Source organism: Pleurodeles waltl, chromosome 10, assembly GCF_031143425.1.
Source record: "Pleurodeles waltl isolate 20211129_DDA chromosome 10, aPleWal1.hap1.20221129, whole genome shotgun sequence".
NCBI classification, from domain to species: Eukaryota; Metazoa; Chordata; class Amphibia; order Caudata; family Salamandridae; genus Pleurodeles; species Pleurodeles waltl.
In genome coordinates, this window is record NC_090449.1 from 6,203,239 (window position 1) to 6,227,106 (window position 23,868).

General features: G+C 49.1%; 1 protein-coding gene across 4 annotated transcripts in view; it reads right to left on the reverse strand.

The window, feature by feature from the left end:
* Positions 1-23,868, reverse strand: part of LOC138260874 (membrane-associated guanylate kinase, WW and PDZ domain-containing protein 1-like) — a 420,255-nt gene that overhangs the window by 346,327 nt on the left and 50,060 nt on the right. For all 4 annotated transcript variants that reach the window (XM_069209316.1, XM_069209315.1, XM_069209317.1 and 1 more), the window contains 2 exons: positions 4,645-4,836; positions 140-308 (listed from right to left, as the gene is read on the reverse strand). In XM_069209316.1, coding sequence (XP_069065417.1) covers positions 140-308; positions 4,645-4,836 — 361 coding nt within the window. The remainder of the gene's footprint in view (positions 1-139; positions 309-4,644; positions 4,837-23,868) is intronic.

The following is a 23,868-nucleotide window of genomic DNA, read 5'->3' on the forward strand; positions in this document are numbered from 1 at the left end:
ACATTTAATTGCAGCAGCTGCATGTTTAGGAGGAGGGCTTTAGGCACCGGCACGTTTTTATTTACAAATTAAGCACTGAGTGACAATGAGCTGCAACCAAGGGACCTCTGGAGGGGGCATGGTGAAAGAGAGGACTCACTTCAGGCCCAGGTTCTCTACAGTTTCCTTTTTCCAGTTTGAGGATAGGGCACCAGAAGCCTTATTTGCACTCGAAGGGTCGACGCAGCCGGGTATCTCCCTCCGTAGCCCCAAAGTGCCATTCTGTAGCCTCAGACTGGGACAGCCCCCTGAAGTCGCGGCGCGAAGTCCTGCCCAAAGGAAAGACATTCAGGTATAGACAACAGCTTGATCAGTAACCATTACCTGATATAAACAATATGCGCCATATTTACTAGCCACTTGCTCTGCTGTTGCGTCACTTTTTGTCACAAACCTTGAAATCATGTCTATGAGGCGACCAAAGCCACTCTGCGTGGCTTTTTCATGGATATGGGGTACGACAAGAGCAAGTCGCCTCGTTGCCTTACACTGCGTCACGGGGGCGTTACATGGGCATTGCGGTGGGTGTTCCCACGCAACACCCATGGGTTTGGATCAATCCCTAGTTTTAAAAGGCCTTGTAAACGTGTGGTGCGTCAAACCCTACGCCTCCCAGGGAAGAAGCACTGAGGAGAAATATCTTTATTTCTCATTGCCTTTTTTCCTTTTTCTGTGTGTGCTGGTTTTGCGCAAGAAGGTGCCATTCCTGCACAAAAACAATGCCACCATGGTGCACGGGTGCCTGCGTTGGTGCATTATTGCCAAAGCACTGCCTGTGCAGTGGAAAGGACAGGAATGTGCTGTATTGCCTAAATACATAAAGGGAAAAAACGGAGGCCAACCTTAGTGTCCCCGCTAGACCTGGGTAAATAGAGGTATATAGAAATGTGTGGTTAATAGCAGGGAAAGATAACGACCATTCATACAGCAGTGAATACCTTACTAAGTCACTGGTAAAGACGATCATTCATTTAAACTAATTTAACTATACCTCATCCAGACAGTGCAGCAGTCTAAAGCTAGTTGGATTAATCATCCGACATATAGAAACATAAGTCTGCTTAAAACAACATTGAACACATAGAAATACACAAAACAGACAAACAGAATTTCTATGCAATTTCAGTTCATTGTGATCGCACTCCAAACCTCCTTAGAGTCCACAAAGGTGTGGTTGTGACCGTCAGTCGATAAGGCGATCCACAGAGGAGATCATTGCATCGCGGACACAGCTGATATTTTCACTCCGCGCTTCAAGAAATCACTAACTGGTTTATCTGTGCATGTGTTCAGTTTAAAAATGTAAATGGAAGTTGTAAGCCTCGTTGGGGTCTACGTACGTAAAGCTGCTGTACTTACCTGCCCCTTACGCTGCCTTAGCACAGCCACAGTGTCATCTTTTTGACACCAAGATGGCCTTCTCCCCCACACCAGATTTACAAAGTGGCGCAATGCATGCACTGCACCACTTTGCAACCCTGGCACCACATTATGCCTGCGCCAGTCATAACGTATGCAAGGGGGCGCTCCGACGGAGGAAGGCCTGAAGAAATGGCGCAGTGAAATTTACTAGATTTCACTGCGCCATTTTTTCCATCATTTTTAACGCTTGCTCGAGGCAGGTGTTAAATGACGCACCTGCTGAAATCAATGGCCTCCTGCGCTTTGCTGCACTAGCGTCAACATTCTTGATGCCAGTGCAGCAAAGCGCCACAACAGCATCACAGATTCTGATGCTGTTGTGGTAACGACTGCCATGGTGAACCGTAGTGAAATGATGGTGCAACCATGGTGTCGTTAGGTGGGGCAAGGGTGGCACAAGAGAAGTGGCACACCGGGACCGATGCACCACTTTCTCGTAAATATGCCCCTTAGTTTCTCAGCCGCAGGCACACAACCTGCCAGTCAGACGCCTCAGGCTGCCCCCACACCCTGGGTTATTATGTACATTCTGGGCTTCACCATTTCTACCTTCATTGCTCTCCACAAGTGCTCTGAGGCCCGTAGGTGATGAGCAGCGCCTTATAAATCCCTTAAACACAAACATATCACACTTCTGCTGCCTCTTGCCGGAAAGACTAGAACGAGGCCACCATTCCAGAGGGAAAGAGGGAGGCTGTGTGTGGCCTCCATCTTGTGAGGCCCCTAAGAGATGGCACACAGCTGCAGGCCTGAGAAGAGGTCAGGCCAGCAGGTATGCGCAGGACAGGACTTGGAAGAGGACAGACTCTGCTGAACTCTGGCTGGGGATGTGCCCCCCCCCTTGGGTCAGTGTGGCCTGATCCCTCTTGAATCAGCAGGAAATAACAGAGCAACCAAAGATGCTTCCAGTGACCAGCTGTAACTGGTCTGGCACTGGACTTGGTGAAGATTTTATGTTGGAATTGAAGAGTGAATGGCAAAGCTAACTTACACACACTGTGAACTGATATCCGCCAATCAATCAGGATTTATAAAGTGCTGCAGATCACTTCTGAGCGTCTTTAGGCGCTGGACTTGCTAGCTGCTTCGGGGTGCTCTGTTTATTCGAACAGCCATGCCTTGAGTCCTTTTCTGCATTCCAGGAGTGATGCGGCGTTCCTGAGGTGTATGTTTAAATTGTTCCAAGCTTTGGCCGCCAAGTAAGAGAAGGAGCGCCCTCTGCTGTTGGATCGGCGGATCCGGGGGTGTCTGCGAGAAAGAGGGAGGTGGATCGCAGGTGTCTAGCCGGTTGGCTGATGGTCACCAGAGGAGGCGAGGACTTCTGAATCAACAACTAAAGATTGGACAGACGGGTGCCACCTATAGGCAGAGGTGGACTCTGAAATATAGAGCTGCACTGTCTGCCGTGGAGGCTCAAGCCAGAGACACCCTCATGGGAAACTGTGCCTGCCTGTGCAAAGCGACTGACTCTCAAAGGGCCCCTCCGGCCCAGCGGAAAGTAAGAGGCAGCCTGGAGCTGGGAGTCGTGCTGTGTGGCTTGAGGAGAAGAGCACACAGTGGACATGTGTGTACTGCACAGGAACTTTCAATGACTATCCATGCAGAATAGAGAAGCCACATGGGATGGAACTGTCAATTAAACACTATTACTCTGCAATCACTTATTGGGCCTGATTCACAATGGTAAGAGAAAACTTTCACCAAAGGTCTAACTTTACTAAGAGTAAAGTTAGACCTTTGGTCTAAGTTTACACTTTTGGTCTATACTTAGACTTTTGGTCTAAGTTTACCTTTGTAAATCGGGGCCATCTATTTTTGTCTTTTCTGAGACATTTTAATCATGAAATACTTTTGGATATTACTAACTTGGTGTGGGTGCTTTACTAGGGGGTTTTGTGATGCCAGTGTGCTGGTATTGCACATGTTCTAAAGTCGGGTCTGTCTTGGTGGTGCACTACTAATGCATATGCGAGGCTGTCTTACAGGAACAGTGTTTGCCAATATGCTCCTTTCACACAGTGGTAGAAGAATTTGCTACTGGGCAAATCATCCTTCATACACTGATTGGTAGGATCCTTCAAAGATGGCCATTGGCTTATAGGATCCCTCAAACGTGGCCATTGGCTGGTCGGATCCCTCAAAATTGGCCATTGGCTGGTACATTTTCTCAGTGCTGGCCAGTTTCACCCTTACAGCAGATTCTGCCAAAGGACCACCTTCAAGAGCCCCCTGCTGAGCCTTCAGGGGTTCACCAACTCTCCAGGAAGTGCAAGGTAGAGTGGTCTTCACAACCTGAGGAAACGCGGGGGGTTCTGAGTAGGCTGGGCTCTAGTTTCATGGTCTCTCAGAGTTATGCAGTAGTCGTGGAACGTTTAGGAGCTGCTGTTGGCTGATTGTGTCACTCTGAGAGGGCTGTTGGTAGAGAGAGGGCTCTCAGAGAATGGCACTGTCTGGAAGAAACTCTTAGAGTGCCATGCTGGTGAATAAAATCTCCTGGATACATCCACTGGCTGGCTTCCATGGTTTATTGAAGCCATATCAGTGAAAAAGATCTCCTGGATTTGATCAATGTGCAGTCAGATCTCCTGGAGGTGAGTATGGGTCAGTAGACTTACTTAGCAGCTCACTTGTCAGTAGTGTCCTGGAGATGTGCATTGGTCAGTTATCTACTAGTGTGTCTCATTGGTCAGACTTGGAGCTGCTATTTGGCTAATAGCATCCTGGAGCTGCTCATTGCTCAGTAGTGGGTCTGTTTATGGGTTACCAGTTGAGCTGCTCATTGGTTAGTAATGGAGCTGCTGATTGGTGTAGTCTCCAGCACCTTCTGACTGGTTAGTTTCTCCTGGAGATGCTTGTGGTGCTTCTCATTGGTCTGTAGCATCCTTGAGCTGCACATTTGTTCCCCTCCTACAGCTGCTCATTGGTCAGGAGAGGAGCTGCTCATGGGTAACTTCTTAGAGTTTCTCATTGGTTTGTACTGGAGATGCTCATTGGGCAGTAGTAACTTGGAGCTTCTCATTGGTCAGTAGTCTCCTGGAGATGCTCATTGGTCAGTAGCTTGCTGGAGCTGCAAATTTTGTTGATGATGGATCCTCAGATGAGGACTGGTCCAGCCGGACCTGCTTCGTGCCCCTAGTGGTCACCGCCTACCTGTTTGTCCTTGATTACAAGGTGCCTGCTTACCCATCATCACCCCAGGGCGTTCATCCTCCTCTTCCTCTTGCTCGCCTTCATCGCTCTGGTCGCCAACACCGTCTTGAGCACTGATGGATAAATACCGGTGGCCAGGACCCCAGATGTGACGTCTAAGCTCTCTGTAGGTCATGGCACAGTCTTCAGTGACAGGAGCAGGGCGGCGGGTCCCGTAGTAATGGCCTGAAACGAGGAGGAGGGAGAGCTGTAGAAAGGCAGCAACCACTGCAAGCTGTCCACCTCCACCCTTTCACCTGCCTCTACCCTGCCTCAGCCACCTCTACCCAGAGGGTAGCTCAACTCTACCCGACTCTTCCTCAAACCCCAACGCAACCACAATTTCACCAGATCTCCCAGCTTGTCTCGCACCCGCATCCCAAGCCTATCTCAACCATTGCCGCCCTGAGCCTGGCGCTTTGCCCTAACCCTGCCCTAAATCCCAGCTCAGCCACCACCTCGCCTGAAGCTCCCTAGCTCCGCCAGGCCCGGGGTACAAATCCCGTGCTAAAGAAAGTACTCCTGAACTAAGAGCTCAGATCACATCAGTGACGGACGGAGGGTCTGATTTAGATATTGGTGAACGAGTTACCCCGTAATGACAGTGACAAATATCCCGCCGCTGAAATCCAAATCCCATCGGATATCATAGGATTTGTATTTTGGTGGATGGGATATCTGTCACCGTTGTGATGGAGTAACTCGTCCGCCAATATCTAAATCAGGCCCTAAGGGTCGAACAAAGGGTCTGTAATTTGGTAAATACCAAGACTACAAGGCAATGGGTCCAATTTACAAACTGCATTTTGTAGTATGTATCATACTAAAACTACAGTACTAGTAACACACTACGTAATGTTACTCACAAACCTACATGTTCCACCCCCGGGCCTATCCTTTTCTCTACCTATCCGACTTCCCTAACTGCGAAGTTAGGGCCCCCTAGGGGGGACCCTTTCCTGTTTGCGAGTGGGTTACCATCCACTTCAAGTGGATGGTAACTGCGACTCCATTTGTGACCGCGTACGCTGTCGCAAATGGAATTGCATACCACTGCGACTCGCAAATAGGAAGGGAACACCCCTTCCTATTTGCGACTCGGAAATGCATTTTGCGAGTCGGTTCCGACTCGCAAAATGCATTTCTGCATAGCAAACACGCGTTTGAGACATCTGGCCCTAAGTGTGGACTCAGGGGGGCTAAGGAAGGAGCAAGGAGGCGTTTAGGGAGGGACGTGCACGCATTCCACAAAAGAGGAAACTCATTCCTATTCACAAACTGAACTTTTAAACCTCAAACAGCCAAAGAGGATCAAAAACAGTCATAAATGTACTCCAGCTCAGAGCTGGAGTATGTCCAGCGCCACACATGATGAGCCTTTGGTACGGCTGGTACAACCGTAAGCCACCCACAGGCGGGCACTGTGCAGGGATGACTAGTGTAACCCTAGGGGTAGGTTACTTGTTAGAGGAGAGGCTCGAGCGTCCCCTAGTAACCCTAGTCTGGAGGTTGATCCAAAAACTAAGTTGGCTATCCCGAAGGGTAGTAGCCGTTGCTTACAGGAGGTCACTGTGAGTGAAGTCTGTGTCACTGTTCTGTGGGATGCCTGTGTCAGCCAGACCATGGTAGAAGCACCCCGGGTTTATCCAAGACAGTATCGACCAGGACAGGTCGATAGGGTACTGGGGGTCTATGATGAGTATGTCTGCATTATGGCCCTGGTTTGCTTAGAGGGGGCACTTGCCCAGAGGAAGGTTGTTGTATGTCCAGAATTGCCGATAGACTGCATCCTTGGCAATGAGTGCCCACTAGCGAGAAGAAAGCCAGGAGGGGCAGTCGCCCGAGGTGCCCCAAAAACACAGATCTCTTGGGGTACTGTTCCTAAATGGAGGGTGCAGAGGCCCAGATGAAAATGATGGTGTAGGAGGTGGACGCCATCCACAGTGGGAGGACCAGACGGTCAGGAGTGACCAGCTCTAAGAGGAGAACACCCTAAGACTGACCAGGTGAGCCCACTTCTGACTTAGAAGCGCTGCTTGAGGTGTCTCTGAGACAGGGGACAGGAGAATGTGCTATGCAGACCATTACAGGATACTGCCAGAGTGTCACCCTTAAGGGGACTGTGTGTTCACCCAGAAAGTCCTGGGATGCCAGGCACATGTTCAGTCTCGGAGTACAGACAGTCTCAGGGTGTCAGCCCTGAGTTGGTGGAAGAGTGGAAGGAGGGTGTAAACCACCTTACAGCGTAGCTCCCCACTCTGAGAAACCAAAGAGTCCGCAGAAACATCAGTAGCAAACGGGGGACTCCTTGGCAGCCACGAGTCTAGAAGCACAGCCTATTCTGAGGCCCCAGATTGGAGTCTACACCTGGCAGCAGATGGCCAGCAGTCTGAATCCTGAGACTGACAGCTGTCAGGTACCTCTGTTGGTTGTCAGCCTTTTGAGTAGAGCTTGCACTGAGTTGGGGACAGACGTCTAATCTGGAGGGCAGAATGAGCAACATCACCTTGTTGGCCATGGTGGTACTGTTTGCCCACTGAGATGCAGCTTTGATTAACCACGGGTTACTCGCCTGACAGGTGGGGTGTGCAGGTGAGAAGGGTCCCCGTGGACAGGGTTAGTGGCTAGCAAAGATGTTGAGAGGGATACAGGTAGGTTCAGAGTGGCATAGAACAGACAATTGCAGAAGAGGTAAATCATTCACATTCTCTCGCCTGAGCCAGGAATATATCAAGGGACTGATTAGTCTCGCTAGCTCTTGGCTGGGGACGGCCTTTGCAAGAAATCTGCCATTTCTACTTTGTTGCCTGCATTTTTCCCCTTTTGCTGGACCCTTTATTTGAGCTGGCTTTAGACCTCTCTGCACTTTACACCAGCTAACCAGGAGTAGATCGAAGGTACTCCCCCGTCAAACCTGGTTACATTGGCTTAATTCTGACTGGCAAATTTAACTTGCCTGTAAGTCTCTAGTATTGGGGGTAAAAGGTGCACTCTGGGCCTAGAAGTTAAACGTCATTTGTGGACTGCAGCACCCTTTGCAAATAAATACATCCAGGATTTGTGAAGCGCGGCAAATCACCGGTGCGGGTCTCAAGGTGCTAAATTGTGGGCACAGGGAGATTAAGGCCCTCATTATGACCTCAGCGGTCTATTCCGTGGACCGCCGAAGTCACTGCCGCCATATGTCCGCCAGTGTTGGTGGTCTGAAGACCGCCACATTATGACTTCTGCCCTCAGCCACTATTTGGCGGGGAAGCCGCCAGCAGCCATACTGGCGGGCGGCGGTCTAGTGGAGCTTGCTCCGCCCCTGCCACATCAGAGCAACACCGCCCGCCATATTCCAACATTGTAAACGGCGTGGGGGTGTTGTGTTGGGGCGCCAGCGGCAGAGCAAGTGCCATGGACGCCTTTCCCTCCCGGGCGACCACCAGGTAAAGTGATCGTCTGCCGGGGGCGGGCGGTGTTGAGTATTGTTTGCGTGAATGGTTGTGTGTTTGTGTGTGTGGGTGTGTGTGAATGGAGTGTGGTGGGGGGGTGTTGTGTGTGTCTGTGTGCATGTTTATGCAAGTGTCTGTGTGCTTGTGTGAATGCCTGTATGCGGGGTGGGAAGGGTGTCGTGGCCGTGTGTGTATGTTTGTGTGAATGAGTGAGCGTGTATGTGTGCGTGTATGTATGTAAGCGTGTATGTGTGCGTGTGTCGATCAGGGGTGGGTGGCTCAGTATGGGAACCGGGGGGGGATCAGTAGTGGGTATGGGGGGAGTCACTGCTTGGGGGGTCTACTCATTGTAACTTGACTGCCACAGTTTAAAACCTGCAATGGAACCAACTAAAATAACACTTTTTGATAGATAAGATCCATCCTTTGAAATATTAGTAGGTCACAACTATGTAAACCTTGTAGCCCACACGGCAGAGCACATGGCATTTAAAAGTCATGTAGAAAATTAATATTACTGTGTCCCTACAGTGAAAAGGCCCAAAAACGATTTTCCCTGTGGCAGGCCTAGCTGTCCTATATAAAAAAACAGTGCAGACTCAAGTAGTAACACTGCTATCTCAGAAAACAGACCAGCTAGAAAAATAATTAAGCCACAATTTTTAATACTTATTGAAAATCCAATTGAATGGAAAAGCTGGATTTGTAGTAAATATTAAGGAAAAGTAACTTTCTAAAAGTTACCTTTACCCTGCATGATGTTCCTAATGGCTAACTTGCATTCACTCTCCACTTCTTCCAGCCTATGCTTGGCCTCAAATAGGTGTGAAATGCCTCCCAGCAGCAATCAAGAGGCTTGTCTGAATGGGCAGAGATGACACCTCTGAACTGCACAGAATATTCAGAAGGGGGGCTGTAGGCATCTTGGGACACCCCACTGACAAATCCTGCTGACAGGTCTCTTGAGCCGCATGTATTACTTGGGGCATACTTGAAAGGGAGAGAATGGGATGCAAAGACAATTGCCGTGGATCCCCCGGTTGCTGAAGATCCCTGCTTTTGTCCTACCAGATTTCTGTCTCTGGGTTTGTTGTGTGTACAGTGCCTGTCTCGACCTGAAGTTTATTGTCGGATGTGGGAGGACACTACGGTTACCACAGTACACTCTCCATCAGTGACATCCGGTAATTGGAGCATAGGTGGGCTGGGGCCCGCATACACATGCAACCCCTGTCACATCCATGCACACACATGCACACATACACATTCATTCACATCACACACTCATGTATACACATACATTAAATACAAGTATTAAATAAAAACTACACCCTCTGCAGCATCTCTGGTGGGAAGTCCCAGAGGTTCTAAGAGGTTGGGGCTTCCGCCTGTGCTCTTTGGCTGTCCTCATCCAATGAGAGGAGGCAGCATTTCCTTACTCATCAGAGAGCGGGATGGGGACAGTGAGACTGCTGTGCCCACCCCACTTTTTGATGAGGAGTTACTAATAGACACTCGGTCCTGGGTACCTCCATTGTTAAAGGTGAAGGACCCAGGTCCAAAGCTATCACTGATGCTTCCCCGCGTGATGAGGGGGGACCTCAACGCACTTTGCCGAGCGGAGGAGGTCACTCTTACCGGGATGTGACATCTTCAGCCCGGCAAAGTTCAGCTCAGGCAGCCAGTCACCTGCGCATTTAGGGCATATCTAGCTCCTGGCTGCCTGATCTGAAAATAAAGAGAGTCCGTCAGGTTGACCCTTGGTGGGAGGGCGTGGCCCATCTGCCCTTAAGAAGGGGGCTGCTGCTGGTCCCCCCACACATACCCAGCCTTCATGGCCCAGATTTAGAGAGACTGTAGACTTTTTCCAACTTTTAAAAGCCCTGCACATGGCGTTGTGGGCCTTGTTTGCAGTAAGGCAAACAGGAACTACTGAAAGGTGGGTAGGGTTGGCCCTAGAAACCTTTACCCACGGGTCAGGAGGTGCCCAGGAGTCACCTCAGCTGGTGCGAGGCATAAATGCAGCATCTCTAAGCACCCACTTCAAACACTCTCTGGACCTGCAGAAGATCAGATGAGGACTTAACCTCAGAGGAACCCTGACGGACTGGGCCATGCTCGCTCCCATAGCCAGGACAAAGAAGTGTGCTCCTGTTCAAGTTGCAGGGATACAACAAGCTACAAGAGTCCTTTTCCTGGTAAAACCCTACAGACCAGGGGCAACGGGACCTGAACTAGGCCCAGCTGTTCGGCCTCTGCCTGACATCCTGTGAGTCTCCACGTGCCCCCCGAAGCCCTGCAGGGGCCTTTAGAAGCATGTGCCTATGTAGGGAGGATCAGGTCAAGTATATTGGGTGTGGAGCAGGCAGAGGTGGTGGTGGACGCGAGGTCAACAGAGTCCCGGAGGGAGCCCTCCATTGCTAAGATGTCCTCGAGGCTGTGCGACTGGGAACTTCAGTCGGAAAGGTTTTAAAATACGACTCCAGTTCCATTTACTTGAGTTTTGTCATTTGGGTGTATTAAATTGTAGTTTATTCTACTAATCTGGTTTGGGATTCGTATTGTTTTGTGTTTTGAGTGTATTACTGTTTTGATACTGCATCAACACTTTGCGCTAAATGAGTCCTGTCTGCTCTGTGCCAGCAGCAGAGGGCCGAGCGCAGGTTCATTTAGTGACTGAGGGTTCACCATGACAAGGGTGATGATCATTCCTTCAAGTGGGTAGTTGTAGGAGGCTGGACTGGCTTGTAGTGAGTACCAAGGGGTACTTGCACCTTGCACCAGGCCCAGTTATCCCTTATTAGTGTATAGGGTGTCTAGCAGCTTAGGCTGATAGATAATGGTAGCTTAGCAGAGCAGCTTAGGCTGAACTAGGAGACGTGTGAAGCTACTACAGTACCACTTAGTGTCATATGCACAATATCATAAGAAAACACAATACACAGTTATACTAAAAATAAAGGTACTTTATTTTGATGACAATATGCCAAAGTATCTTAGAGTGTACCCTCAGTGAGAGGATAGGAAATATACACAAGATATATATACACAATAGCAAAAATATGCAGTATAGTCTTAGAAAACAGTGCAAACAATGTATAGTTACAATAGGATGCAATGGGGAAACATAGGGATAGGGGCAACACAAACCATATACTCCAAAAGTGGAATGCGAACCACGAATGGACCCCAAACCTATGTGACCTTGTAGAGGGTCGCTGGGACTATTAGAAAATAGTGAGAGTTAGAAAAATAACCCTCCCCAAGACCCTGAAAAGTGAGTGCAAAGTGCACTAAAGTTCCCCTAAGGACAAAATAGTTGTGTTAGAGGGAAAATGCAAGGAAAACACAAATCAGCAATGCAACAACGATGGATTCCTGACTGAGGGTACCTGTGGAACAAGGGGACCAAGTCCAAAAGTCACAAGCAACTCGGAGATGGGCAGATGCCCAAGAAATGCCAGCGGTTGGTGCAAAGAAGCTCTTACTAGGCTGAAGAACTGTGAATACTGCAGGAACGACAAGGGCTAGAGACTTCCCCTTTGGAGGATGGATCCCCCACGCCTTGGAGAGTCGTGCAGAAGTGTTTTCCCGCCGGATGGACGCCAACAAGCCTTGCTACACGCAAATCGTGCGTTTGGCGTTTTTGGACGCTGCTGGGGCCCAAGAGGGACCAGGAGGTCGCAAATTGGACCTGCAGAGAGAGGGGACGTCGAGCAAGACAAAGAGCCCTCACTGAAGCAGGTAGCACCCGGAGAAGTGCCAGAAACAGGCACTACAAGGATGCGTGAAACGGTGCTCGCCGAAGTTGCACAAAGGAGTCCCACGTCGCCGGAGACCAACTTAGAAAGTCGTGCAATGCAGGTTAGAGTGCCGTGGACCCAGGCTTGGCTGTGCACGAAGGATTTCCGCCGGAAGTGCACAGGGGCCGGAGTAGCTTGCAAAGTCGCGGTTCCCAGCAATGCAGCCCAGCGAGGTGAGGCAAGGACTTACCTCCACCAAACTTGGGCTGAAGAGTCACTGGACTGTGGGGGTCACTTGGACGGTGTCGCTGGATTCAAGGGACCTCGCTCGTCGTGCTGAGAGGAGACCCAAGGGACCGGTAATGCAGCTTTTTGGTGCCTGCGGTTGCAGGGGGAAGATTCCGTCGACCCACGGAGATTTCTTCGGAGCTTCTGGTGCAGAGAGGAGGCAGACTACCCCCACAGCATGCACAAGCAGGAAAACAGTCGAGAAGGCGGCAGGATCAGCGTTACAGAGTTGCAGTAGTCGTCTTTGCTACTATGTTGCAGGTTTGCAGGCTTCCAGCGCGGTCAGCGGTCGATTCCTTATCAGAAGGTGAAGAGGGAGATGCAGAGGAACTCGGCTGAGCTCATGCATTCGTTATCTAAAGTTTCCCCAGAGACAGAGACCCTAAATAGCCAGAAAAGAGGGTTTGGCTACCTAGGAGAGAGGAAAGGCTACTAACACCTGAAGGAGCCTATCAGCAGGAGTCTCTGACGTCACCTGGTGGCACTGGCCACTCAGAGCAGTCCAGTGTGCCAGCAGCACCTCTGTTTCCAAGATGGCAGAGGTCTGGAGCACACTGGAGGAGCTCTGGACACCTCCCAGGGGAGGTGCAGGTCAGGGGAGTGGTCACTCCCCTTTCCTTTGTCCAGTTTCGCGCCAGAGCAGGGGCTAAGGGGTCCCTGAACCGGTGTAGACTGGCTTATGCAGAATTGGGCACATCTGTGCCCAACAAAGCATTTCCAGAGGCTGGGGGAGGCTACTCCTCCCCTGCCTTCACACCATTTTCCAAAGGGAGAGGGTGTCACACCCTCTCTCAGAGGAAGTTCTTTGTTCTGCCATCCTGGGCCAGGCCTGGCTGGACCCCAGGAGGGCAGCTGCCTGTCTGAGGGGTTGGCAGCAGCAGCAGCTGCAGAGAAACCCCAGGAAGGGCAGTCTGGCAGTACCAGGGTCTGTGCTACAGACCACTGGGATCATGGAATTGTACCAACAATGCCAGGATGGCATAGAGGGGGCAATTCCATGATCATAGACATGTTAAATGGCCATATTCGGAGTTACCATGGTGAAGCTACATATAGGTAGTGACCTATATGTAGTGCACGCGTGTAATGGTGTCCCCGCACTCACAAAGTTCAGTGAATTGGCTCTGAACAATGTGGGGGCACCTTGGCTAGTGCCAGGGTGCCCTCACACTAAGTAACTTTGCACCTAACCTTTACCAGGTAAAGGTTAGACATATAGGTGACTTATAAGTTACTTAAGTGCAGTGTAAAATGGCTGTGAAATAACGTGGACGTTATTTCACTCAGGCTGCAGTGGCAGGCCTGTGTAAGAATTGTCAGAGCTCCCTATGGGTGGCAAAAGAAATGCTGCAGCCCATAGGGATCTCCTGGAACCCCAATACCCTGGGTACCTCAGTACCATATACTAGGGGATTATAAGGGTGTTCCAGTAAGCCAATGTAAATTGGTAAAAAATGGTCACTAGCCTGTTAGTGACAATTTGGAAAGAAATGAGAGAGCATAACCACTGAGGTTCTGATTAGCAGAGCCTCAGTGAGACAGTTAGTCACTACACAGGTAACACATTCAGGCACACTTATGAGCACTGGGGCCCTGGGTTACCAGGGTCCCAGTGACACATACAACTAAAACAACATATATACAGTGAAAAATGGGGGTAACATGCCAGGCAAGATGGTACTTTCCTACACAACCCCCCCCCAAACGAAGGACAATAAGACTAGCCATTACCTGATGAGTCTTCATTGTCTAAGTGGAAATATCTGGAGAGTCCATCTGCATTGGAGTGGCTACTCCCAGGTCTATGTTCCACTGTATAGTCCATTCCCTGTAGGGATATGGACCACCTCAACAATTTAGGATTTTCACCTTTCATTTGTTTTAGCCAAAGTAGAGGTTTGTGGTCTGTCTGAACAATGAAGTGAGTGCCAAACAGGTATGGCCTCAACTTCTTCAGAGCCCAGACCACAGCAAAGGCCTCCCTCTCAATGGCAGACCAACGCTTTTCTCTAGGGGTCAACCTCCTACTAATAAAAGCAACAGGTTGATCCTGGCCCTCAGAATTAAGTTGTGATAGGACTGCCCCTACTCCTAATTCAGATGCATCAGTTTGGACATAGAATTTTTTAGAGTAACAAGGGCTTTTCAGGACAGGTGCAGAGCACATGGCCTGCTTCAGCTCCTCAAAAGCTTTCTGACAGCTTGCTGTCCATAATACCTTTTTAGGCATTTTCTTGGATGTGAGGTCATTAAGAGGGGCTGCAATGGAGCCATAGTTCTTAATGAACCTCCTGTAATACCCAGTGAGGCCTAGGAAGGCTCTCACCTGAGTCTGAGTGGTAGGGGGAACCCAATCAATAATAGTTTGGATTTTCCCCTGAAGTGGTGCAATCTGTTCCCCACCAACAAGGTGTCCCAGATAAACCACCTTACCCTGCCCTATCTGGCACTTTGAAGCCTTGATAGTGAGGCCTGCCTTTTGCAGGGCCTCCAAAACTTTCCAAAGGTGGACCAGGTGATCACCCCAGCTGGAGCTAAAGACAGCTATATCGTCCAAATATGCTGCACTGAAAGCTTCCAGCCCTTGCAGGACTGTGTTCACCAACCTCTGAAAAGTGGCAGGTGCATTTTTCAAACCAAAAGGCATTACAGTAAACTGGTAATGTCCTCCAATGGTAGAAAATGCAGTCTTAGGTTTAGCATCTTCTGACAATTTGATCTGCCAATACCCTGCAGTCAAATCAAAAGTGCTTAGATACTTGGCAGATGCCAGTGTATCTATGAGCTCATCTGCCCTGGGTATAGGGTGAGCATCAGTTTTGGTTACCAAGTTGAGACCTCTATAGTCTACACAAAACCTCATCTCCTTCTTTCCATCTTTAGAATTGGGTTTTGGTACCAGTACCACAGGAGAAGCCCATGGACTGTCAGAGTGCTCAACCACTCCTAGTTCCAACATTTTCTGAACTTCTTGCTTTATGCAGTCTCTGACATGGTCAGGCTGCCTATAGATCTTACTTTTGACAGGTAAACTGTCTCCAGTATCTATAGTGTGCTCACACCAAGAAGTGGTGCCTGGCACAATGGAGAAGAGTTCTGAAAATTGTCCTAGGAGATTTATGCAATTATCTTTCTGCTCAGCAGTAAGACAATCAGCCAAAACTACACCTTCCACAAGAGCATCTTGTTCTGTGGAAGAGAAGAGATCAGGTAGAGGATCACTGTCTTCTTCCTGTCCCTCATCTGTTGCCATGAGCAGGGTGAGATCAGCCCTGTCATAGTAGGGTTTCAGGCAGTTGACATGGAGCACCCTAAGGGGACTCCTGGCAGTGCCTAAGTCAACCAAGTAGGTGACTTCACCCTTCTTTTCAACAATTGTGTGGGGTCCACTCCATTTATCTTGGAGTGCTCTTGGGGCCACAGGCTCCAAGACCCACACTTTCTGCCCTGGTTGGTACTGAACCAAAACAGCCTTCTGATCATGCCATTGCTTCTGGAGCTCTTGGCTGGCCTGAAGGTTTTTACTGGCCTTTTTCATGTACTCAGCCATCCTTGATCTGAGGCCAAGTACATAATCCACAATATCCTGCTTAGGAGCTTTTAAAGGTTGTTCCCAACCCTCCTTTACAAGTGTGAGTGGACCCCTAACAGGGTGTCCAAAAAGAAGTTCAAAGGGGCTGAAGCCCACTCCTTTTTGGGGTACCTCCCTGTAGGCAAAAAGGAGGCATGGTAGAAGGATATCCCATCTCCTGCGGAGTTTTTCAGGGAGTCCCATAATCATGCCTTTGAGAGTTTTATTAAATCTCTCTACCAGTCCATTTGTTTGTGGATGATAGGGTGTTGTGAACTTGTAAGTTACACCACACTCCTTCCACATGGCCTTTAAGTAGGCAGACATGAAATTGCTTCCTCTGTCTGATACTACTTCCTTTGGGAAGCCCACCCTGGAAAATATTCCCAGGAGGGCCTTTGCCACTGCAGGTGCTGTAGTGGTCCTTAAAGGAATAGCTTCAGGATATCTTGTGGCATGGTCCACTACCACCAAGATAAACCTATTGCCTGAAGCAGTAGGAGGGTCAAGGGGGCCAACTATGTCAACCCCTACCCTTTCAAAGGGAACCCCAACCACAGGCAGTGGGATAAGGGGTGCCTTTGGAGTGCCACCTGTCTTGCCACTGGCTTGACAGGTTTCACAGGACTTACAAAATTCTTTTGTGTCCTCAGACATCCTAGGCCAATGAAACAATGGTACCAATCTGTCCCAAGTTTTCATTTGACCCAGGTGCCCAGCTAAGGGAATGTCATGTGCCAGTGTTAGGAGGAACTTTCTGTACTCCTGAGGAATCACTAATCTCCTGGCAGCCCCAGGTTTAGGATCCCTATGCTCAGTGTACAAGAGGTTGTCCTCCCAGTAAACTCTGTGAGAGTCACTGACATCCCCATTAGCCTGTTTGACAGCTTGCTGTCTGAGACCCTCTAATGTGGGACAGGTTTGCTGTGCCACACTCAGCTCCTCTCTGGCAGGCCCCCCTTCACCCAAAAGCTCAGCAGTGTCTGCTTCCAGCTCCTCTGGTGTAGGTTCTGCACAGGGAGGGAATTCTTCTTCCTCAGAAGTAGAATCCACTGTAGAGGGAGGGATAGTAGGAAGTGGTTTGCTTCTACTAGCCCTAGCTTTAGGGAGCACTTGGTCCATTGTTCCAGGATCCAAGCTTCCCTGTCCTTTTTGCTTTTTGGCCTGAGCCCTTGTCAAAGCAAAAATATGCCCTGGGATGCCCAGCATTGCTGCATGGGCCTCCAACTCCACATCTGACCAAGCTGATGTCTCCAAATCATTCCCTAATAGACAGTCTACAGGTAAATCTGAAGCTACCACAACTTTCTTTGGACCAGTTACCCCCCCCCAGTTGAGATTTACAACAGCCATGGGGTGGCTTTGTGTTATGTTGTGAGCATCGGTTACTTGGTACTGGTGTCCAAGTATGTGTTGTTCAGGGTGCACCAGTTTCTCAATCACCATTGTGACACTGGCACCTGTGTCCCTGTAGGCCTGGACCTCAACACCATTTATTAGGGTTAGTTGCTTGTACTTCTCCAAGTTATGGGGGCAAGCAACCAAAGAGGCTAAGTCAATAGCCCCTTCAGAGACTAAAGTAGCCTCTGTGGTCTCCCTAATTAGACCAACCCCAACTAGATTACCAAAAGTGAGCCCAGCTACTCCCTTGGATTGGCTATTAGTAGGTTTGCTCCCACCACCACTGCTATTAGTAGGGACACTAGGTGTAGCAGTAGGGGTTGTAGTGGTAGGAGCTGTGGTGCCTTTCTTTGGACAACTGGGATCTGTTGTCCAATGGCCTTTTATTTTACATAAATAGCACCATGGTTTCTTTTCCTTATTCTGATTAAAGGAGGATTTGGACCCACCACCCCCACCAGAGTGTTTTTGTGGGCCTGATGAAGACTCATTTTTAGATTTGTCCCCACCCTTGTCAGAAGACTTACCATCCTTCTTTTTGTTGCCATCTTTGTCACCCCCTGTATGAACTTTTCTGTTCACTCTTGTTCTGACCCATTTGTCTGCCTTCTTTCCCAATTCTTGGGGAGAGGTCAGATCAGAGTCCACCAAGTACTGGTGCAACAAATCAGACACACAATTATTAAGAATATGCTCTCTCAGGATCAAGTTATACAGGCTGTCATAATCAGTAACTTTACTGCCATGTAACCACCCCTCCAAGGCCTTCACTGCCTGGTCAATGAAATCAACCCAGTCTTGTGAAGACTCCTTTTTGGTCTCTCTGAACTTTATCCTGTACTGTTCAGTGGTTAAGCCATAACCATCCAGGAGTGCATTCTTAAGAACTTGGAAATTATTAGCATCATTTTCTTTTACAGTAAGGAGCCTATCCCTACCTTTTCCAGTAAATGATAGCCATAGGATAGCAGCCCACTGCTTTTGAGGGACATCCTGTACAGCACAGGCCCTCTCAAGTGCAGCAAACCACTTGTAAATGTCATCCCCCTCCTTATAAGGGGGAACTATCTTGTGCAGATTCCTGGAATCATGCTCTTTTGCAGGATGACTATGGGGAATACTGCTGCTGCCACCATGGGTTTCTAAACCCAACTTCTGTCTTTCCCTCTCTACTTCTAAGGACTGTCTATCCAAATCCAGCTGTTGCTTCTTGAGCTTCAGTCTGGTTTGTTCCACTCTCAATCTATTGAGCTCCCTTTCTAACAATCTGTCATCAGGGTGGGTGGGAGGGACATTTCTAGATACAGAGGTATGATGGGAATGAACAGAAGGAGACCTGTCCCTTACAGAGGGCACCCTAACAGCTTGGCTACCAGTATAATGTGGGAGCACACCATTAGTATGGTGTGATTCAACCTCTGTACCAACTATGCTAGACTGTCTAGTAATGGGCAGGCTGAGAAGTTTCTTTCCTGAACCTTTTCCTGGGGGAGTCCCTGGATCAGATTGAGAACCATTAGCTACTTTTTCTACAGATTGGGCACTTATGGCCTTATCCTGTACTCTAAGCATATTAATTAACAGTTCTAAAGAAGGATTCTTCCCTACACTCAAACCTCTCTCTATGCAGAGACTCCTTGCTCCTTTCCAGCTAAGGTGATCATATGCAAGTTTGGACAGTTCAACATTTTTTCCTGTGCCAGACATTTTTTTGAGAGAGTTAAAGTGATAGAAAAAGAGAAAAAAGTTTTCAGAACTTTTTGGAAAGACAGAAAAAACTTTTTAAACTTTTAAGAACTTTTTTGAAAGTTTAGAAGTACTTTTCAGCACTTAGAAAAGAGTGAAAAGAGGAAATGCAAAACTTTTTGGCTATGTGTATATACACTGACCTTGTTTTGTATATTTTTCTCTTATGAAAAGTACAATGACAAGAGTGGCAAGTAGTCTCAAGCACTCATCCCACCACTGCACAACCAATGTAGGAGGCTGGACTGGCTTGTAGTGAGTACCAAGGGGTACTTGCACCTTGCACCAGGCCCAGTTATCCCTTATTAGTGTATAGGGTATCTAGCAGCTTAGGCTGATAGATAATGGTAGCTTAGCAGAGCAGCTTAGGCTGAACTAGGAGACGTGTGAAGCTACTACAGTACCACTTAGTGTCATATGCACAATATCATAAGAAAACACAATACACAGTTATACTAAAAATAAAGGTACTTTATTTTGATGACAATATGCCAAAGTATCTTAGAGTGTACCCTCAGTGAGAGGATAGGAAATATACACAAGATATATATACACAATAGCAAAAATATGCAGTATAGTCTTAGAAAACAGTGCAAACAATGTATAGTTACAATAGGATGCAATGGGGAAACATAGGGATAGGGGCAACACAAACCATATACTCCAAAAGTGGAATGCGAACCACGAATGGACCCCAAACCTATGTGACCTTGTAGAGGGTCGCTGGGACTATTAGAAAATAGTGAGAGTTAGAAAAATAACCCTCCCCAAGACCCTGAAAAGTGAGTGCAAAGTGCACTAAAGTTCCCCTAAGGACAAAATAGTCGTGTTAGAGGGAAAATGCAAGGAAAACACAAATCAGCAATGCAACAACGATGGATTCCTGACTGAGGGTACCTGTGGAACAAGGGGACCAAGTCCAAAAGTCACAAGCAACTCGGAGATGGGCAGATGCCCAAGAAATGCCAGCGGTTGGTGCAAAGAAGCTCTTACTAGGCTGAAGAACTGTGAATACTGCAGGAACGACAAGGGCTAGAGACTTCCCCTTTGGAGGATGGATCCCCCACGCCTTGGAGAGTCGTGCAGAAGTGTTTTCCCGCCGGATGGACGCCAACAAGCCTTGCTACACGCAAATCGTGCGTTTGGCGTTTTTGGACGCTGCTGGGGCCCAGGAGGGACCAGGAGGTCGCAAATTGGACCTGCAGAGAGAGGGGACGTCGAGCAAGACAAAGAGCCCTCACTGAAGCAGGTAGCACCCGGAGAAGTGCCAGAAACAGGCACTACAAGGATACATGAAACGGTGCTCGCCGAAGTTGCACAAAGGAGTCCCACGTCGCCGGAGACCAACTTAGAAAGTCGTGCAATGCAGGTTAGAGTGCCGTGGACCCAGGCTTGGCTGTGCACAAAGGATTTCCGCCGGAAGTGCACAGGGGCCGGAGTAGCTTGCAAAGTCGCGGTTCCCAGCAATGCAGCCCAGCGAGGTGAGGCAAGGACTTACCTCCACCAAACTTGGGCTGAAGAGTCACTGGACTGTGGGGGTCACTTGGACGGTGTCGCTGGATTCGAGGGACCTCGCTCGTCGTGCTGAGAGGAGACCCAAGGGACCGGTAATGCAGCTTTTTGGTGCCTGCGGTTGCAGGGGGAAGATTCCGTCGACCCACGGGAGATTTCTTCGGAGCTTCTGGTGCAGAGAGGAGGCAGACTACCCCCACAGCATGCACAAGCAGGAAAACAGTCGAGAAGGCGGCAGGATCAGCGTTACAGAGTTGCAGTAGTCGTCTTTGCTACTATGTTGCAGGTTTGCAGGCTTCCAGCGCGGTCAGCGGTCGATTCCTTATCAGAAGGTGAAGAGGGAGATGCAGAGGAACTCGGCTGAGCTCATGCATTCGTTATCTAAAGTTTCCCCAGAGACAGAGACCCTAAATAGCCAGAAAAGAGGGTTTGGCTACCTAGGAGAGAGGAAAGGCTACTAACACCTGAAGGAGCCTATCAGCAGGAGTCTCTGACGTCACCTGGTGGCACTGGCCACTCAGAGCAGTCCAGTGTGCCAGCAGCACCTCTGTTTCCAAGATGGCAGAGGTCTGGAGCACACTGGAGGAGCTCTGGACACCTCCCAGGGGAGGTGCAGGTCAGGGGAGTGGTCACTCCCCTTTCCTTTGTCCAGTTTCGCACCAGAGCAGGGGCTAAGGGGTCCCTGAACCGGTGTAGACTGGCTTATGCAGAATTGGGCACATCTGTGCCCAACAAAGCATTTCCAGAGGCTGGGGGAGGCTACTCCTCCCCTGCCTTCACACCATTTTCCAAAGGGAGAGGGTGTCACACCCTCTCTCAGAGGAAGTTCTTTGTTCTGCCATCCTGGGCCAGGCCTGGCTGGACCCCAGGAGGGCAGCTGCCTGTCTGAGGGGTTGGCAGCAGCAGCAGCTGCAGAGAAACCCCAGGAAGGGCAGTCTGGCAGTACCAGGGTCTGTGCTACAGACCACTGGGATCATGGAATTGTATCAACAATGCCAGGATGGCATAGAGGGGGCAATTCCATGATCATAGACATGTTACATGGCCATATTCGGAGTTACCATGGTGAAGCTACATATAGGTAGTGACCTATATGTAGTGCACGCGTGTAATGGTGTCCCCGCACTCACAAAGTTCAGTGAATTGGCTCTGAACAATGTGGGGGCACCTTGGCTAGTGCCAGGGTGCCCTCACACTAAGTAACTTTGCACCTAACCTTTACCAGGTAAAGGTTAGACATATAGGTGACTTATAAGTTACTTAAGTGCAGTGTAAAATGGCTGTGAAATAACGTGGACGTTATTTCACTCAGGCTGCAGTGGCAGGCCTGTGTAAGAATTGTCAGAGCTCCCTATGGGTGGCAAAAGAAATGCTGCAGCCCATAGGGATCTCCTGGAACCCCAATACCCTGGGTACCTCAGTACCATATACTAGGGGATTATAAGGGTGTTCCAGTAAGCCAATGTAAATTGGTAAAAAATGGTCACTAGCCTGTTAGTGACAATTTGGAAAGAAATGAGAGAGCATAACCACTGAGGTTCTGATTAGCAGAGCCTCAGTGAGACAGTTAGTCACTACACAGGTAACACATTCAGGCACACTTATGAGCACTGGGGCCCTGGGTTACCAGGGTCCCAGTGACACATACAACTAAAACAACATATATACAGTGAAAAATGGGGGTAACATGCCAGGCAAGATGGTACTTTCCTACAGTAGTCACCACCCCAAATGATTTAATTTTGTACACTTAGGAAAGGTGATAAGAGAAACACAAAAAGGTATAGAGAATGGTAAGGTGGAGGGAAGGAAAACAAGCATTGCCAAAAGGCAATTGGTCTGTCTTTATCATGCCAAAGAATGTAAGCACAGCCATTAACGAGTTCTGCTTCCATGCCTTGCAGGCACACATTCTGTTACTCCTCCAGAGCCTGCATTATCGGCTTTGCCAATGCTGGGAGAACGCAGCAAAACAGCATTGCATTGTGCATAGAATGCATGTAGGAGATAAGGGACTGAGGCCCATAATTATGGAACCTTAGCGCCACCTTAGTGCCATTTATTTTGTTGCTAAAGCGGCGCTAACCTAACTCCATATTTATGTTTTGACGCTAGACCCGTCTATTGTAGAAATATTGGAGTCAGCGCCATGTTTAGGATGCAGGAATCCACCTTGCGTTAATGAGATGCAGGGTAGGTGTTCCTGTCCTAAATATGACACTAGCCCACCAGCACCATCTTTACCTCCCGGCGCAGAAATGACACGCGGGTGGGAGGTGGACCTAGATAATCTTCCTTAGCACGCTTAGCGCCATTAGTTAACGCCTGGGTCAGACCAGGTGTTACAGTGCAGGTAGGACCATTCCCATGGGGAAACACCATGAAATGGGCACAAAGATGCCCGCCCCAACCCCCTGCAACACCATCACCCACACCAAAGGGACAGTACAGGAGGAGGGAGCCCATCCCAGGTAAGTTGCAGGTAAGTGTATGGTGTGCCACTGGGGCCCCTTACATGCCCCCCCCTGCCTGGCACTGGGTATTTTGGGTTTGCCCAAGGTACGCAGGTCCCCTGTGGTGGGCACTGGGGTGGTGGCCATGACTCATCTTAGCTCATGACTCCTGTCTGAAGTTAGACAGGAGTCATGTTTTTGGCTGCTTGTGCGTCAGAAAAGTATGCGAGGCTGACTAGCGGCAAACGTTTTGCCGCCTGACGTCATTTCTGACCCACTAGCACCATTCCCCCTAACGCCAGCACACCCCCTTATAGCATCTTTTTTTTTACGCTAGCCATTCCTTTGCGACGCTGTGCTTCATTACATAAATATGGCACACAGGTGACTTTAAGAAATGACGCACAACTGTGCCAGTTGTGTGCCTTTTTGCGTAAATATGGGCCTGAATGTGACGAACAACATGATGACTGAGTGTACCTTTCAATTGTAAAATAGTCCCTCAGGCGCTTCCTGGAAGGCGGAATTATACACCAAAGAGCATGGGGTGAGAGGGTCACTGCTCTGAGTGAAGGGAAGCCAATTTTTAACATTTAAAGGAATTGTAATTGTAAAAAAAAACACAAAGACACAGGACATAAGACTGAAGGAGAAAAGGGATTTTAGAGAAGAGACAAGAGATGCGGAGACAAATCGGAGTACAGGCGAGAACATGATTGAGATAAAGAAAATAAAAGAAAGAAGCCAAGGGAGAGAGATATTCAGCACAAGAAACCCAAAAAGGGCTGAAATGCATAAGATGCCTGATGCCCTCGAGGAGGAGTGACAGGAGGTGGGGGCGTAGACACTGTACCCTGAGACAAGCACTGTCCTCAAACATGAGCCCTGCACCCCTGCCAGGAGGGTCAGAATAGAAACCAGGACCAGCCCTGGCAAAACTATTCAAGCCAGTGCCAGCTGGAGGCGGCGAGTAGACTGGAGCCATGGTGGCATGGGGGGTCATGGCAGCCCAGGCTTCACTAAAGGTACCCCTCAGCCTGCAGCCCAGGGGGGATGTCAGAGGGGCA